The 15,556-nt window shown below is 62.3% G+C and overlaps 1 protein-coding gene across 2 annotated transcripts in view; it reads left to right on the top strand.

Annotated features, from left to right (window-relative positions):
• Nucleotides 1–15,556, top strand: part of NOS1AP (nitric oxide synthase 1 adaptor protein) — an 87,308-nt gene that overhangs the window by 66,493 nt on the left and 5,259 nt on the right. The window contains exons 3-8 of one of the 2 annotated variants that reach the window (XM_039839836.1): nucleotides 520–612; nucleotides 3,826–3,899; nucleotides 8,227–8,335; nucleotides 9,621–9,762; nucleotides 12,772–12,938; nucleotides 14,014–14,190. In XM_039839836.1, coding sequence (XP_039695770.1) covers nucleotides 520–612; nucleotides 3,826–3,899; nucleotides 8,227–8,335; nucleotides 9,621–9,762; nucleotides 12,772–12,938; nucleotides 14,014–14,190 — 762 coding nt within the window. The remainder of the gene's footprint in view (nucleotides 1–519; nucleotides 613–3,825; nucleotides 3,900–8,226; nucleotides 8,336–9,620; nucleotides 9,763–12,771; nucleotides 12,939–14,013; nucleotides 14,191–15,556) is intronic. The other variant, XM_039839837.1, reaches the window with a different exon arrangement.

Below are 15,556 nucleotides of genomic sequence, written 5' to 3'. Positions count from 1 at the left end.
TTCGGACCCTTTTTTCCGTTTCTGAAGATAATGGTGTCATTCTGTGGGGTGCGAGGGCCTGTGCGCAAGGGCTGCTCACTCCTGCAGCACAACGCGAGGGCGGCAGTCCATGTGGCTCTGTCTGAGTCCTGTTTGTCGCCGCCAGTGGTCAGACAGATTGAAGCGGATCACAGCGACACGTCATGAGTAATTATGGGTGTTTTGACACAGCCAAAGAAAGAGAACCGTGTGCGGGGGGCCTGGAGTCAGTGGAAAGACTAGCAGATGGAGCCAAGAGCTGCTTCTGCCCACGGCGGGAACACCACGTCCCGACCGGAGGGAGGAGGCTGCTTCTGTCGGAGGTGGCAGCAACTGCTGTGCAGACACGTTCGGGTTTCAAAAGTCAGCCTGCCTTTACAGCCTGGGTGCTCCCTGTCCCCAGGAGCGCGCAGGCCACCCGTGTCCCCCTGTCCAGGTCACAAGCCGCAGGGCCGTGCGGACGCTCTGACTCACGTTGCCTCTGTTCTCTGTTCCTTGCAGTATGAGTTCAAAGCCAAGAACATCAAGAAGAAGAAAGTGAGCATTATGGTGTCGGTGGACGGAGTGAAAGTGATCCTGAAGAAGAAGAAGAAGGTAGGCGCCGTGCCCGGGGCGGGGCGGGCGGCGGGGCGGGCGGCGGGGCTGGCCTTCTCAGTGCCACGCACAGGGCCCTTGCCATCCCGTCCTGCCGGTGGTGCCAGGGCCTGCTCCACCACCGGCTCGGTCAGCCCTGGTGTCCCGTAGGTGGCAGGTGTCACCCCGTCTGATCCTTGCGTTCACCCCCTGGGACCTCCCACACTGTGATACCTTCACCTTTGAGTCTGGATCTCGGGACGTACTTTAAGTTCAAGCGAGGACAAGTCCCAGGGTTCAGCGGGGAGCACTGTCCCCTCCGAGGTGGCAGCCAGCCCCATTGTGCGTCCTGTGTCCTCCTGTCACAGTTGCTGCTGCTTCTGGTGATCCGTCAAGATAGGCTCTGCGGCCCAGCGCTGCTGTGTTGGGGATGCAGGTGTGGGGTGGAAGGGCAGGGAGGCGCCCCGTCCCAGGCCTGGGGGGGCGCTCCCCTGGGGGCGAGTCGTGTGAGGGAGCACCTGCGGTCTGCGCTGACCGTGTGTGCGTGTGTGTGGAGAGTGTGTGGCGTTCTCGCTGGGACAGGCAGGCCAGCACGGCGGCAGGGGCGGGAGTGTGCGTGTGAGCAGTGAGAAGGGGCTTGGTGTCCCAGAACTCTGCCAGGGCTTGGTTTTGTGCTCACTGGTGCTGGCACCTCGCATGGCGACATATGGGCCTTTGCAGCTGCCTTTGGTCCAAACCTGGTTGCTTTTAATCCCAGTGGGGCTGCAGGCTGCCTTGAGCCTGGGGTCAGGGAGGTGAGACACCTGTGGTCGTGGGCCAGGCAGCCCGGGGGAGTCGGCGGCTGATGGGCTGTTGAAGGCTGGTCGTCGCGTCCGTCTGCGGACTTGGATCTCTGCATCCGCTGGCAGAAGACGCCGCCCGGTGTACGACTGTGGCAGGAGGCACTTAGAAGTGCAGAGCTGGAGTGTAGGGCCGAGAGCCTTACACGTGGCTGGGGCCGATTCCCTAACTGGTTAGATGTGACAGAGGCCAAGAGGGGCCGGCGACTGTCCCAAGGTCACTGAGCGGGTCCCTGACGGCCGGCACCGAGCTGGGTCCAGTCTCTGCACCGCGTGGTCTCTCTAGGCTCTCTAGGCTCTTTGTTTTCTGCTCATTGGAAACAGGTGTATTAGGAATTGTGTGCGTTTGCGAGGGTTTTTAGCGCTTTAGTTTTGACGCGTTTTCTGCGTTTGTGGGTTCGAGCGGAAGATGCGATAGCTCTGTGTTCAGACTGAGCCTGGTCCCCCTGGGGACTCACTCAGCTGAGTCACTGCCTTCGTGAGAGAAGCCAGCATCGCTCTGAGGAACATGAGTAGCAGTGAGGCTCGCCCGGCCAGCGGTGCCAGCAGCCCCTGCCCCGCGTGTCGGCAGAAGCCAAGGGGGGAACTCGGACCCCTGCCCAGCAGCGACAACAGTTAAAATGGAAAGTCTAAGTCAGACCTCGAGCTTTATGCTCAAAATGTGCAGCTTTCAACTGAAAATCACCTGCCATACCAGAAACGGAGAAAATCTCAACTTCAATGAAAAAAGACAGTCAGCAGGTGCCAAAATCGAGATGACATGCTGGAATGATCAAGCAAAGATTCTAAGGCAGCCACTGTAAAAATACTTCCACAGGCAGCTCCAGACACTCCTGAAACAAGGAAAGAACCGGAAAGTCTCAGCAAAGACATCGAAGAAGGCAGAACCCAGTGAAAAAAAATATGAGAACTAAAAATCACAGGCTGGGATGAAGTCTCCGTGGCGGACGCCACCGCAGAGAGGGGCTGGCGGAATTGGATTAAAAGTTCATGACTATGGACATGGCCTAATTTAACGTTATTGAGTGTTTATGCTCCAAATCATTTGCCGCCGAATCAAACCCTAATTTAAATACGTTTTGCGTTTTGCTGTTTAAGGAGTCCTGTGCTGAGCGATTAGACCGTGTTAAGTCAGCTTACGGCTCAGCCACACGCACTGCCAACCTAGTCCTTGCTGGCTAAGGGGTCACCGAGAGGACAGTAGTGTGTCCCTGTGCCCTGCCGGTCATGCCACCTGCAAATCCGGGGGACTGCGGGTCTGAGAACCAGGTCTCGGGGGCACGCTGACGAGTGTCCCGTGTACAAAGGGCGCCAGCCAGGGTAGCGAGAAGCCCGGGGAGCGCGTCAGGGTGCCGGTGCAGGAGGCGGGGTTATTTCGCGTGAAGAAGCGGGTCCAGGGGAGGCAGGGCTCCGATCTGCAGTTGCCCCCCCGCGGTCAGCGTCTGCCTTGGCTGGTGCTGAAGTGGCGTCTATGGGGTCGAACAGCGAGTGCTCGCAGGGGGTCGCGGCAGTGAAGCGGGCTCGGGGCCGAGCGGCGTGCGTGCCGGAGTGTGCGGCTGCGTTCGCGTAAAGCTGCCGGACACGTGCTGCTTCCGATGTCCCTGCAGGCCTGACGCAGCCTCCCCCGTCGCCGGGAAGCCTCGGCCTCAGCATCCACGTGCTGCCGCAGCGGTGGCCCGGCCGTCTCTGCGAAGCGCACGGGCTGGACAGCCACGCGCCCGTGTGTGTCCGCCGGCCTCTCCCTGTCCTGCTTCCCTTCCCATTGTCCTGGGCAGCACTGCCTGTGGCCGAGGCCACCGAGGGCGTGGTAGGGCTCCGTCCTGCACGGGGCTGGCACAGGGAGGGTGCGGCCACTGCTGGCCCCATGCTTCCCCACCCCAGCAACCACCTGGGTCCTTAGCACCGCCCCCGAACGCTCTGTCCCCACCCTCCTGTCCTCGTCCCAGCTGCTCAGGGTGGCCTCTGTGTCCACACAGGGCAGGCCGCGGCCAGAGCGGACATCCTGGGTGGGTGACTGCAGACGTGCTCGTCTTGTGTCAGCCCCACCGTCAGGGGCAGCGGGCGGGTCCATGCGTCACGTGCACTTGAGGGCACCGCTCGGGCTGTGTCCCCCAGCTTCTCCGGCCCCCACCCCCACCCTGGCTGCTGCACTGTCTTGTTTCCTTGGCGCTTTCTCGAGAAATCCTGGCCCAGAGTCTGCCAGGCCGCCCTGGCCCCTGTCAGCCCTGAGCCCCAGAGAGACCCCCCTCCCAGAGCGCTCAGCACCTCACTGTCCTTTCGAAGCCGTCTCCACCAGGCCTCGTGGCGGGCGGGTCTGGGGTAGACGCAGGTGGCGAGCAGCAGCTGGGCACCCTGGGCCTGCAGCTGTGGACGGGCCTGACTGATTCATCTACAGCTTCTTTCATTGCAGAAGAAGGAGTGGACATGGGACGAGCGCAAGATGCTGGTGATGCAGGACCCCATCTACAGGTGAGGCGCTGGCGTGCGGGGCGCCGGGCCGGGCTCCACCGCCCGAGTCGCGTTTCGCAGCCTCTCCCTCCCGACGCCGCTGCCTCGGCGGCTGTACGCGCAGGGAGGGCACCCACCCGCGCTCCGCGTTGCCTGGGGAAGCCTCCTCATGCTCTGCGGGGACGGCGGAGGGGCCCTGACGTTCGAGACCTGGCCACGGGGCGGTGGTCCTGCCTTAGCTGAGATGTTGTAGCCACAGGTGTGTGTGGGTCACGGCGGGAGGACTGGGCGCCTGCCACCCTCTGCTCACAACCCCACCGCTGTCGTCTGCTCCGCCTCCCCGGCCTGCGGAGCCTGAGACCAGGGGGTTCACAGCCAGCCACAGAGAGACCCCCAGAGGCCGCATCCGCGTGAGGCTGGCACGCCCCGCAGGGGTGCCCGGGCGTGAGCCTGCTGGCCGCACGCCGCGGTCATCCTGTTCTGGTCCCGCCTCCCTGGATTTGCAGGGTCGGATTTAAGCTGCGCTTTTGCCTCCTCCCTAATGTCGTGCCTTGGTCCACAGAGAGACCGGGGCGCCGACAGCACAGTGACTCCGCCTGCTGCTCGGGGGTCTGCGAAGCGGGGTTCCCATCGTTCCAGCATGCCAGGCACTGTGCCGGGCGGCGGCGTAGCCGCCATGGTGACTAGCCGCGGGGCCTGTTCTTGAGAACCGCGTCTTGCCTTTTCTTGGAGGAAAGAGAGGACTTTCCCCAAAACTTTGACATGTCTCAAATGAGCTGCCGAATTTGCTTATTTTTATAACTTTACTGAGATGTGATTGATGTACAAAAATTGAGCATATTTAAAGTGAACGGTTGGGTCAGTTTTGACATGTGTACACTTGAAAAACCGTCACCTCAGTCAGGATGGTGGGCATGGCTATCGCCCAGAAGCTCCCCGTGCCCGCCGTGGCCTTTCCCGCCCCCCGCTCCTCTGCCCCCTCCCCGCCCCCACATCGCCTGTGCATGGTCAGGGGGCAGTGCGTGCTTTCTTGAATTTTGTACAAATGGGGTCACACAGCATATCCTTCTTCGGCTGGGCTTCTCTCGTTCGGCATGATCGTTCCGGGCGTCACTCCTTGCCGCTGTGTGTCTGTTGGTGGCTCATCCCTGTGTGTCACTGCGTAGTGCTGCACTGTGTGGGTACCACGCGACTTGCTCAGCCATTCTCGTGGTGACGGAGAGTTGGGCCATTTCTCGTTCTTAGCCATTGCAGCGAAAGCTTCCAAGATCCTTCGCAGACGGGACTTCGGGTGGGCCCTCGCGCTCGCTTTGCTTGGGTCAGCGCCCAAGCGTAGAGACCCCTCCTACAGCAGGTGTGTGCTCACCGGCTGACACTGCCCTGCCGTGCTCCAGTGGCCGCGGCTCCGGTGGGGCAGGGTCCCTGTGCCGCCCGCCACGCCGGCCCCAGAGCCACATTGTTCTCGGTTTGGCTCTTCCCACAGGTATTTCTTAGGGTCTCGTCATGGTTTCCACTTGATTTTCTAATGACTAATGCTGCTGAGCGTCTTTTCATCACAGGTGCACTTTGTGTACGTTCTGTGAAGCATCTGTTCATATCGTTGGCCCGTCTTAAGTTGAAGTGCTTCGTTTTCTTACTATTGAATTCTGAGAGTTCTTTATAAACGCGGGGTACGTGTCCTTCATCAGATGTATGACTTGCTAATGATTCCTCCACGTCTGGCTTGTCTTTTCTCTTAATAGTGTCTTTTGAAGAGAAGTTTTAATTTCAATGCAGTCCAGAGCATCAATTTTTTAAACTTGTGGATGTGCTTCAGGTGTAAGAGACCTTGAGCTCGAGGTCACAAAGAGTTTATCTCGTGTTCGCTCCTGGAAGCATAGTTTCAGGCTTTACATCCGGCATATGATCTATTCTGATTCCATTTCTTTTATATAACATAAGGGACATATCAAAGTTCATGGTTTTTTTGGAAACGGATGTCCAGTTGTTCCAGCCTCATTGTTGGAAAGATTATTTTTTCTCTACCGTGGTGCTTTGAAGACCAGTTATCTGTGTGTGTGTGTGTGTGTGTGTGTGTGTGTGTGTGTTCATTTCAAGACTCTGTCCCGTTCCGTGCATCCGACTGTCTGTCCTGACAAGAGCGCCACAGAGTCTTGACTACTGCAGCTTAATCATGATTCACTTTTAAGAAGAAATGTGGTTTCTGGTGGGGAGTAGAACACATCAAAGAAATCTTAACTTCCAAAGTGAAACTTTTTTGGCCAATACCCCCTCCTTCCAAACAAACAAGCCCCAGACAGCGGACTTCCTGGGGGCAGGTGTCCCGTGCACATCGTCCTAACCTACCAGAAGCTGGCGCCCCAGGTTTGTGAACAAGGGGTGAGCTTTCGCCAGTGCCGGCTCAGTCTGCCAGACCCGTGTCTCCTCAGGTATGTAGTCTGTGGAGATTTGGTCGCTGCCTGTGTGAATTTGCGATGGGCAGATGAAGGAGGACTTTTTCTAAACTATGTGTGTCCCATTTTATCATCAAGGACGCTCATCGACACAATAACATGGTGACATTTGCACGCGGGCTTCTCGTGGGCGCAGTCACTTTTCTCCTCCGGGAACCGCTCTGGCTGGCGTCAGCTGTGCTGTGAGGAACACGTGATTTTGGCTTTCGCGAAACACGAGGTCACTGCCGTGTTCCCACCAGGACACTCTAAGGGGAAGCACATTCTTCCTGTTCAGAGAGACGCCGTGGCCCCCCGACAATGAAGCCCTCATTTCTCATTAAGTCTAATTTTAGATGTAAATCTTTTGTGTCTCTCACGTAGAACATCAGAACCGTGTCTTTTATTGTGATGAAATACACATCGATTTGCCATTTCACGCACTTCAGGGTCCGGGTCAGCAGCACTAAGCACCTTCACGTCCTTTCCCGAGACGTCCTCCTCGCTCCAGATGGCACTGGTGCCCGGGAAGCGGACACTGTGTCACGAAGCCCAGCGAGCAGCTGACTCTAGCACGCACGCCGCTTGGCCCCGAGCGCGCTGTGCTGGCGCTGAGACCCAGAGGTGGCCCCTGCTCCTTCAAGGAGCTGCAGGATAAACAGTACAGTGTGCCCTGGGGCCCCCGAACCCAGGGTCTAGCAGCTCAGACCTGGGGGGCCGCAGGCAGCCTTCTGTGACCCGATCTTTGAAGGCTGCCGGGGGCTGCAGCAGTCCAAACGCAGGGAGACGCATGTGACCAGTTCTGAAGGGCCGTGTGGGCCAGACTCTGGGGAGAGACGAAACCAGAGGTGAACATGCCATGCTGGACCTCGGACTTTGTCCCCCGGGCAGCAGGAGGGCGCCAGAGGGTTTAGAGGGAAATGGGGGGTCCTTGTCACTGAACGTGCTGCCAGGCTAGCCGCAGAGACTGGGTTGGCGATGGGGAGGCGGGACGCAGGCACGAAGATGGGTTACGGAAGCCCAGGGACAGTGCGGGCCGGTGCACGAGAGCAGCACCCTGGAGTGGAAGAGACGCTCCATTTCAGGGACACGTGAAGGAGGAGGCTGCAGAAAACATGGTCACGTGCAATGGGTGCTGGGGACAGGGAGGAAGGGGACAAGGATGTTGCCCGGCCGTCTGCTCAAGCAGACACACGCCCTCGTTAGGACATCTTGGGGGCAGGAGGCAGGTGTGCCTGGGACTGCAGGACGGCGGTGACTGTGCCGGGGGCTTGGTGGGTTTAGGTTTGGGGGCGGGTGGGGCAGGAGCTGTGGCAGGGGTCGCCAGGGTCAGCCTTGGCTTGTCCTCGCACGCTAGGGAGGCGTTTGTCATTAAGACAGGGAACTCTGGGCCCAGTTGTGTGACACTAGCTTTCCTGGGAGCCACAGCGAGCAAATGAAGCCTGGCCACGGGGTAGCGCCCGGGGCACTCAGGCTGGTTGGATGATGGACTGGAGGCCTGTGAGCCTTGGGCCTGATGGAGGGGACGGGACGTGGCGTCACCGTCCCGCGTGGCCCACGGGAGTGCAGCAGAGTGTCTGCGTGTCCCCAGTGCGGCTGGTGCTGCTGGCCCGCCGTTCTCCCCCAGAGGGCGAAGGGGCCTGCACATGGGGCACATGGGGGCACAAGTGGCATCCACGCGGCTGCATTGCTCTGACGAGGAGGGGACGCTCTTTCCTTCCAACGCCCCAGCTGGTGCGGGCGTGTGTGTCCCCCCCACCGCTCCGGCGGCAGTGCCAGAGCCGTGTTGGAAGTGTCCCGCTGCGTGGCTTCCACGGCAGGCGGCTCCTCTGGGCGCAGGCGCTGGGTGCCCGCCTCGCATGTCCCGCAGCAGAGCCCGCCATGCGCCCGCGTCCCAGCCCCTGCTCTCTCTGCAGGATCTTCTACGTGTCCCACGACTCGCAGGACTTGAAGATCTTCAGCTACATCGCTCGCGATGGGGCCAGCAACGTCTTCAGGTGCAATGTCTTCAAGTCCAAGAAGAAGGTAAGGGGCCACCAGCCCGTTCCCTCTGACGCCAGAGTGCCCCAGCACCGACCTGCCGCCCTGGTGACGGGCCGCGCCCGGCGGTGGCTGCTTTCGTGCGAGACACGGGGACCGAGGCGGCGGTCTGCCATTGCTCAGTGCAAGGACACGGGGACCGAGGCGGCGGTCTGCCATCGCTCAGTGCGAGGATGCTCTCTAGTTTCACCAGAGCTGTGCACTTAGCTACGTGCAGCCGCCTGGGCAGATGTCCCCCTGGACCAGGGCTCCAGGAGAGGAGCGGGGACACTGACGAGGAGCCACGCCCCCGGCGTGGGGCGAGAGAGAAGCACCCGCCATGGTGCCCCCCCTCGCTCATGCAATGATGGCTGCGACACCGCGTGTGGCGTTGGCGGGCCAGGACGGTTACTTCTGCCTGGTGGCCTTGACCTTGAGTGAACGCCACTTGTGTGCTCGGGTGCAGGCCTGCGCCCTCTCCCTCCGGGGGCCTGTGCCACCGCTCCGCCAGCCCACGGGGGCTATGAGGGTCCCCGTCACCAGGGCTCCCAGCTTCCGCGTCCATGATGCCAGGGCGGGCGACACCTGTGTTTCTTGAAACGTGGCCTGTAACGCTTCCCACCCCACACGCTCCACTCCTTACACCTGCTGGGCGTCCCGCGGTTGGGGACACCCAGCATTTCACTTCCCAGTGACACCGCCGTGTCCCGCCTTGGGGCATGACGACAGTGTCCGCGTGTGCAGCCCTTGGCCTCTGAGGAGCCTCCTGCTGGTCTCTTGACCTCGGAGGTGGGGTGGAAGTCACCCTCCGGTCACTTTCTCCCAGCCCGGGAGGACGCTGTCTGCCCTGAGGGGTGCCTGCCTGGCCAGGCTTCAGATGTGGCGGAGCTAGGTCCTCAGTTTGGGGAAAGAGCCTATTTTTCACATTTTAATGCTGGGAGGTCCAGAGGTAGGAGTCCCAGGGCTCAGAGCTCCTCAGGCCCCAGCCCCTCGTTCCCGGGTGAGAAGTGTCCCCGGACGCAGAGCTGACTTACTGTGGTCGCCTCGCCGGCCCTGCCCGCGCCGAGACGGGACAGAGGCCACGGCTCCTCCGGCGTCACCGGGCTCAGTTGGCGCACAGAGTGCAGGGAAGCCGGCCGCCTCCCGGGGGTTTACTCCTCTGTCTCCTGTGACTTGAGGCCCGCCCGCCGTGAAGCTAAGCTCCCCACAAGGGCAGAGTTTCTGGCTGGAGGCCTCGCCCCCACCAAGTCCTGGGGCCAAGGCCACTGACCGCAGCCTCTCTCCTCCCCAGAGCCAAGCGATGCGGATCGTCCGCACGGTGGGGCAGGCCTTTGAGGTGTGCCACAAGCTGAGCCTGCAGCACACACAGCAGAACGCCGACGGCCAGGAGGACGGGGACAGTGAGAGGGACAGCAGCGGCTCCGGGGACCCAGGTAGGCCACCGCTGGGCTGGCACGCGGACACGGCGCGGAGCCGAGGGCCACTGCTCCAGGCCTTTCATGGCAGACGATCAAGGACACTGAAGCGATCACACAGGTGGCTCCATGTCAGACACACACCGTAAAGCGAGAGCCACCGCTGCCCCATCGGACCCCAGGGAAACGAGGTGGGAGGGACACAAGTCACAGTCACCGAAAGCGGGTTCCCTGTTGCTGAGCACCACAGTTCCGAGTTCTGAGAACCCTCGATGTGGACTTCGTTCCAATGTCTCCAATTTTTTATCTGGAAAATCCAAGAAGATAAACTGGGAACCATCAGGAACACTGATACCTTTTTGGTGAGAATTTCCTCAGATCACAGTCACGTGTCTGACTCCCACGCTTCCTGAGGAGACACCTGTTTTAGGAAAACCTGTCTGGCCCACTGTGGCTTCTTCCACACTGAAGGCAGGACACAAAGTGCCGACTGTGGCTCTTCCAGGCCAAGCCGGGCTTGGATGTGCCCCTATGTGTCCTGTTGGTGCCCTGCAGGGGACAGGAAGTGGCAGGGGCCCTCCCCTGCTTGTGCAAATGCGGGCGTGGCCTGTGGTGTCAGGGACACACACGCAGATGCTCGTGACTGTGACACGAGGCAGGTCGTTGGTCTGCAGGCTGGAGACCAGGGTGCGGTTCGAGTCCAGGGCCGTCTGCCGGCGGGATCCCTCTTCCTCCAGGGGTCAGGCCTTGGTCTATGAAGGCCGTCACCGACCGGACGAGGCCCGCCCCAGGGGGCACGCCGCTTCACGCAGAGCTGGCTGGTTTCAGTGCTCCCTCCTCTGAAAGATACCTTCACAGTAACATCTAGAATAATGTCCGCTCCAAGGTCTGGGTGTCATGGCCCAGCCAAGCTGACACACGAAAGTGGCTGTCACCGAAGTGACCGGCAGTGCGGTGTGCTGGGGGGCGTGCCGGGCCAGCAGATGGGGGGAGCGCCGAGCCTGGGCTCTGTACGCACGCACGACTGGGCGACTGGGCTGGAGTGCCAACGGCCACCTCGCCCCCGGGGGCCTGGCCGCGTCGTGCTCTCCTTGGGTCTTGTTCTTCTGACCCGCCAGGCGTTGGGAGCTGGTGCACGTGAGGCAGCCTTGTGCGGCGTAGAACACATACCAGCTGTTAGCAGGTCGTCCCGTCCCGCGTGTGGCGTGTGTGACCTGTGTCAGCGCGGGGGCGGGGAGCTGACGGGAAGCCCGTGGTTCTGTGGCAGCTCCACGTTCAAGGTGCCCTCTGACTGTGCTGATGCCACTGAGTGTCTGGGTCACGGATGCCGAGCTGGGCGGAGCCTTTCTCATCGAGGCAGGCCACCCCCTGCCTGCTGCAGGTGTCCTGGGGGAGCCCTCCCCCACGGGGCAGACGGCCTCCCGAGAAAAGCAGAGCCAAGAAACAAGACTTTGCCCTCCGGTTGGACTCAGGGACATTCGTCTGTCACAGCTGCTGGCCCTGGGTGTCCTGCTCACGCAGAAGTGCGCGTGCTGCTGGCCCCCCTCCTGTCGCCTCCTGGCCCCCCACGCCTGCTCCCCAGCTCGTCAGGCCACCGCTGCCCGAGCCCTCGTCCCAGTCATGCCCTCACTGGGCAGACGCTTGTCCACTTCCTGCGTGCGCAGGCTCCACGCTGGGTACCGGGGCCCCGTGGACACGACCAGGCAGCCACCTGTACTCAGAGGTGGGCGGGTGGGAGCCAATGACAAACACGCACAGTAGTTTTAGAGAGCGTGGACGCAGTGAGCGAGAGACGGGCAGGTGGGGTCCGGGGCAGTGGCGAGCCTGTCGGGAGGCAGATGGGCGGGCTTGGAGCCCAGCCCAGCAGCTGTGTGCCTTGGTTTCTGTGTCTGTCAAATGGGGTAACAGCAGCGCCCGCCTCTCAGCTTCGTTAGGAAGACGAATGACTTAGTAAAACCGTGAACTCCGTGCCTGGAACGTAGGAAGTGCTAATTAAGCTATCCTGTTGTGACTTTGAGGCCAAAAAAGGCCATTTCAGGCACTTTTGGGGTGAGCCAATAACTCCCCTTTTCTTTTTAACCCTTATTTTGAGATGCGGTTGACGGGGGAGCGGCCCGTGTTGATGCGGCGGCACCGGCGTGTCCGGCCCCGGCACACGGCAGCGCTGGGCGGCGGCCGCCCCCAGGTTGGGCCTTTGATGTTGGGGTCGCCGCGCCCGGCCCAGCTGGTTGTCCCCGGTGCCTGTCTCTCGTCCTTCTGTCCGAGGCTGGCTCTTTGGCCGGCCTCTGCCTTCCACTCTCACGTTGCCCTGAGCCGTCACCTGCGCCTTCGCCTGGGCCGATGTTCGTCCACTGCACAGAGCGGGTCGAGTCTTTCCCACCTTAAAAACAAAACGAAGCCAGACCGTCCCGCATCCCCAGCTTCTCCCGCCCCCGCCCCACAGCTGGCCTCTCTGAGCCTTACGCACACTTGTCCCCAGCTCCCCCTGCAGACGCGCCTCTGCGCCCGCCAGGCTCCATGAGCCAGCCTGTCTGGTCGCTGAAAGGCCACCTCGTGAGCGGACGGCAGCAGCCTTCCTCTGCGGTGCTCACTTGGGGACCCCCTCGCCCCCCACTCTCTGTTCTTCCGCCCTGCTTCCGGCTCCTGCCACTGCTCCTAGGTGGGGCTTCTCCTGGCCTCGTCCCCCCTCCAGGCCAGACCTGTCACCTCTGTCCCCAACAGCCTGATAAGGTCTCACTCGACTGCCACGGACTGTGTAGCTTCACCCTGTCAGTATCAACAGTGCACCAACCTGGCAAAGCAGCCACGTCCAGGCTCGAGGACGTGTCTCTGTTTCTGGACTTTAAAACACGCCATAAAGGGAAGGTCTTACTGGGTGGGGAGCGAATGGCCTTGAGTGGAAGCGTGGGAGGAAATGTCGGGAAGCCAGTGGCGTTCCCTGGCGGACATAAGTGGCACTGATGGGTGAGGACAGGACGTCACCTGTGGTGTTCTGTCCCCTCCCCGCCCTCTCTGTCATCCCCTCAGGCCGCCAGCTCACGGGAGCCGAGAGGGCCCACACGGCCACCGCAGAGGAGACCGACATCGACGCGGTGGAGGGCCCAGTCCCCCGGAGCGATGGCCTGGACTTCAGCCGAGGCGTGACGGACCTCGATGCCGTGGGGAAGGACGGCGGCTCCCACATGGACGCCAAGGTGGGCAGGAGGCGGCCGCCTCCCGGAGCAGCCTGCGTCGCAGCTCGGCCGCAGTGGGTCCCCTCCTGCCCTGGGTGGCGCCTCTCCCCGGCCCAGCCCCGGCAGGCTGGCCCTCACACAGTGTGCCTGGCCCCCGCGAGACCAGCTCGGGCACCACCAATCCTGCCTCCCGGCTGCGGGCAGGACGATGAGGGCCGGATAGAACTCAGACTAAGAAACGCAGAGCTTGAGGCTAAACTGCAACCCGAAGACAGGACAAAAGCCCCGGGGCGACCCTGACAAACGCCGGGAGTCCCAGCCCGGTGCCGTGTCGTGGGCGCCTCGTGCACACAGGGGGCGGCTGTGGGGCCAGTCGGTCATCGAGCAGGTTCAGCCTGCCTGGCCTGGCAGGCGACTCGGGTCCCAGCGTGTGCCTGACGTTCCCTTGGGGGCCATGGTCTTCCGTGACTGGGTGTCTGCCTCCCATGCGTCCGAGGCACCAGGAGCAGAAGTGTCTGTCCCAGCAGTCAGATGCTCTGGCTCGTAGAAGCCGACTTCGTGACAGTGCCCACCCGCCCTGTGAGGGACAGAGGGCAGGCCAGACCACTCTGCACTAACGGGGGCTCGCCAGACCCTGTCCGCTTCGGGGCCCCCTCTTCCCGGTGCACCGTCACGGTCGGTGGGTAGGAGCAGCCCCCTCCCACAGCCTCTCCGTCCAGTGGCCACAGCTTGGGAGGGCCAGACCCTGGGGGCCCTAAGGACATGGCGGGGCAGGTGGACAGTGGCAGTGTCCGCTCCTGCAGTGGGGCGGCAGGAGCTGTGTGCAGGTCCAGAACCTCGAGGAGCTCAGCCATGGGCACAGCCGGAAGTGGGGCAGGGGTCGGACAGTGTCACCCGTCCACGGTCGGCCACGTTGCCGCAGTGACGGGTCCGGGTGGGCTTTCTGCACACCAGCCAGGCAGTCACACCACTTCCCTAGAGGACATTGCGTGTCTAGCCCTCGGCTTAAGTGGGACACGTCACACACACACACACCAGAGAGCGTGGCCCCACAGTGGCCCCTGCCCAGGTCACGCCTGTCCTCTCTTCCCTCCAGGTGGCAGCCCACCCCCCAGAGCCCGTGCTGACGGCCTCGCCCAGGACGCTGCTGCCACCGACCTCGCAGGCCCCGGGCCTGGGCACGGGGACGCCGCTGGCCTCCGGACACCAGGTGCAGCTGCTGCAGCAGCTCCTCCAGCAGCAGACTCAGCAGACGCAAGTGGCCGTGGCCCAGGTTCTCCTCTGCCTCCCCTCCCTCCCCCGCGCGCCTTCCCCAGCAGGGGTCCCGGGCAGGTTCAAAGTGGGGGCCCGGGCGCTCTGCTGCCTGTGTGGGGCCAGTGCTGGACCCGCTCCGGGCTTGGCTTGGCTGGCTTGGCGGCTGAGGGGGGTGTGGCGAGCTGGTGGGAGGCCGGCGCACACGGTCCCCCACTCCCTGGGGGCGAGGGGGTGGGAAGGCTTTGCACGTGGGAGCCCGTGACTGTGCGTGTGGACGAACGCCCTGGCAGAGACCACTTCCTGGCACCCCGACCGGCCTATCTGCACAGGTCCCCACGCCCACGTCAGCCTCCTGCTGACCCGGGGGTTGGTGCCAGTCAGCCTGGGAGTCGTGATGTGACGTGACTCCCAGGAGCTCGGGTGCATTGTCTGAGCCCAAACGAGAAGCGTCGGCTCCAGTCCCAGGAACAGTGTTGTCTGTGCCCCATAGACTTGTTGGGGTGCTGCTGCTTTGCCAAGGAGGGTGAGCGACCCCCCTCTGCCTTCTGCTTCCTCCCACTGAGGGCCAGCACCCCATCTGCCTCAGACCCCTGAGTCTGGGCCTGTCCTCGCTCCCGGCGGTCGGGCAGTGGGCAGGACACGGCCACTCGTGCCGTTTAAGGGCTGACTGCCGTGGTCTGGCTTGGCGGCGTCAGTAGCTAAGGGGGTGAGGACAGCAAGGGGGCCCCTTCGGGCGGGGAGTTGGGGGAGGGCTGGACAGGTGGCCCGTGCCCCAGCGTTGGAGTCTGCTGGGCCAGATGGACCCGGCCAGGTCCATGCCCGCATTGGGGCAAGTCACCGGGCAGAGCTGTCCTTGCCAGAGCTCCCTTGGGGAAGCCGCGCCGGGGCCAGGTTGGCTGCAGCTCGGGTCTTGAAAAGACCTTGGACCCGCCTGCCCGCCCTGGGCCAGAGGCGCAGGCCTCCCCGTGCCTCTTGCAGCCGCGTTCGAGAGAGCGGGTCGCTGGGCACTGCTTGCCCGTGATGTGAGCGTGCGCGAGGCTGGGGGGTTTGCAGGCGCTCCCCAAACAGCAGCAGAGACGAGTGTCGTTGGTGGCCTCTTGTGTTTGGGGGAGATCATTGCTCTTTGCCAAGTAACAGAGTTCCTCTCCAGTTAAAGCCCGTGTGGCCGCCCCCTGTGTGGTGCTGACAGCAAGCAGCACCAAGCCTGCGGCTGCAGCAGACGCCCCCCGCCACACACAGTGCTTCTAGAAGCCTCTCCATCGAATACGGATCTGTTCCGCAGCCGTGATGCGTTCCTCTTCTGGCCTATCAGTTGCCAAGCGATTATTATTTGTCCACGAGTGGGCTTGCTGCATATTCACAGCGAATGTCACCAGACCCATTTG

This window comes from Pteropus medius, unplaced genomic scaffold (genome assembly GCF_902729225.1).
Source record: "Pteropus medius unplaced genomic scaffold, Ma_sr-lr_union100, whole genome shotgun sequence".
Taxonomy (NCBI): Eukaryota; Metazoa; Chordata; class Mammalia; order Chiroptera; family Pteropodidae; genus Pteropus; species Pteropus medius.
The sequence above is the reverse complement of the archived record's forward strand: the minus strand, read 5'-3'. Positions and strand labels throughout refer to the sequence as shown.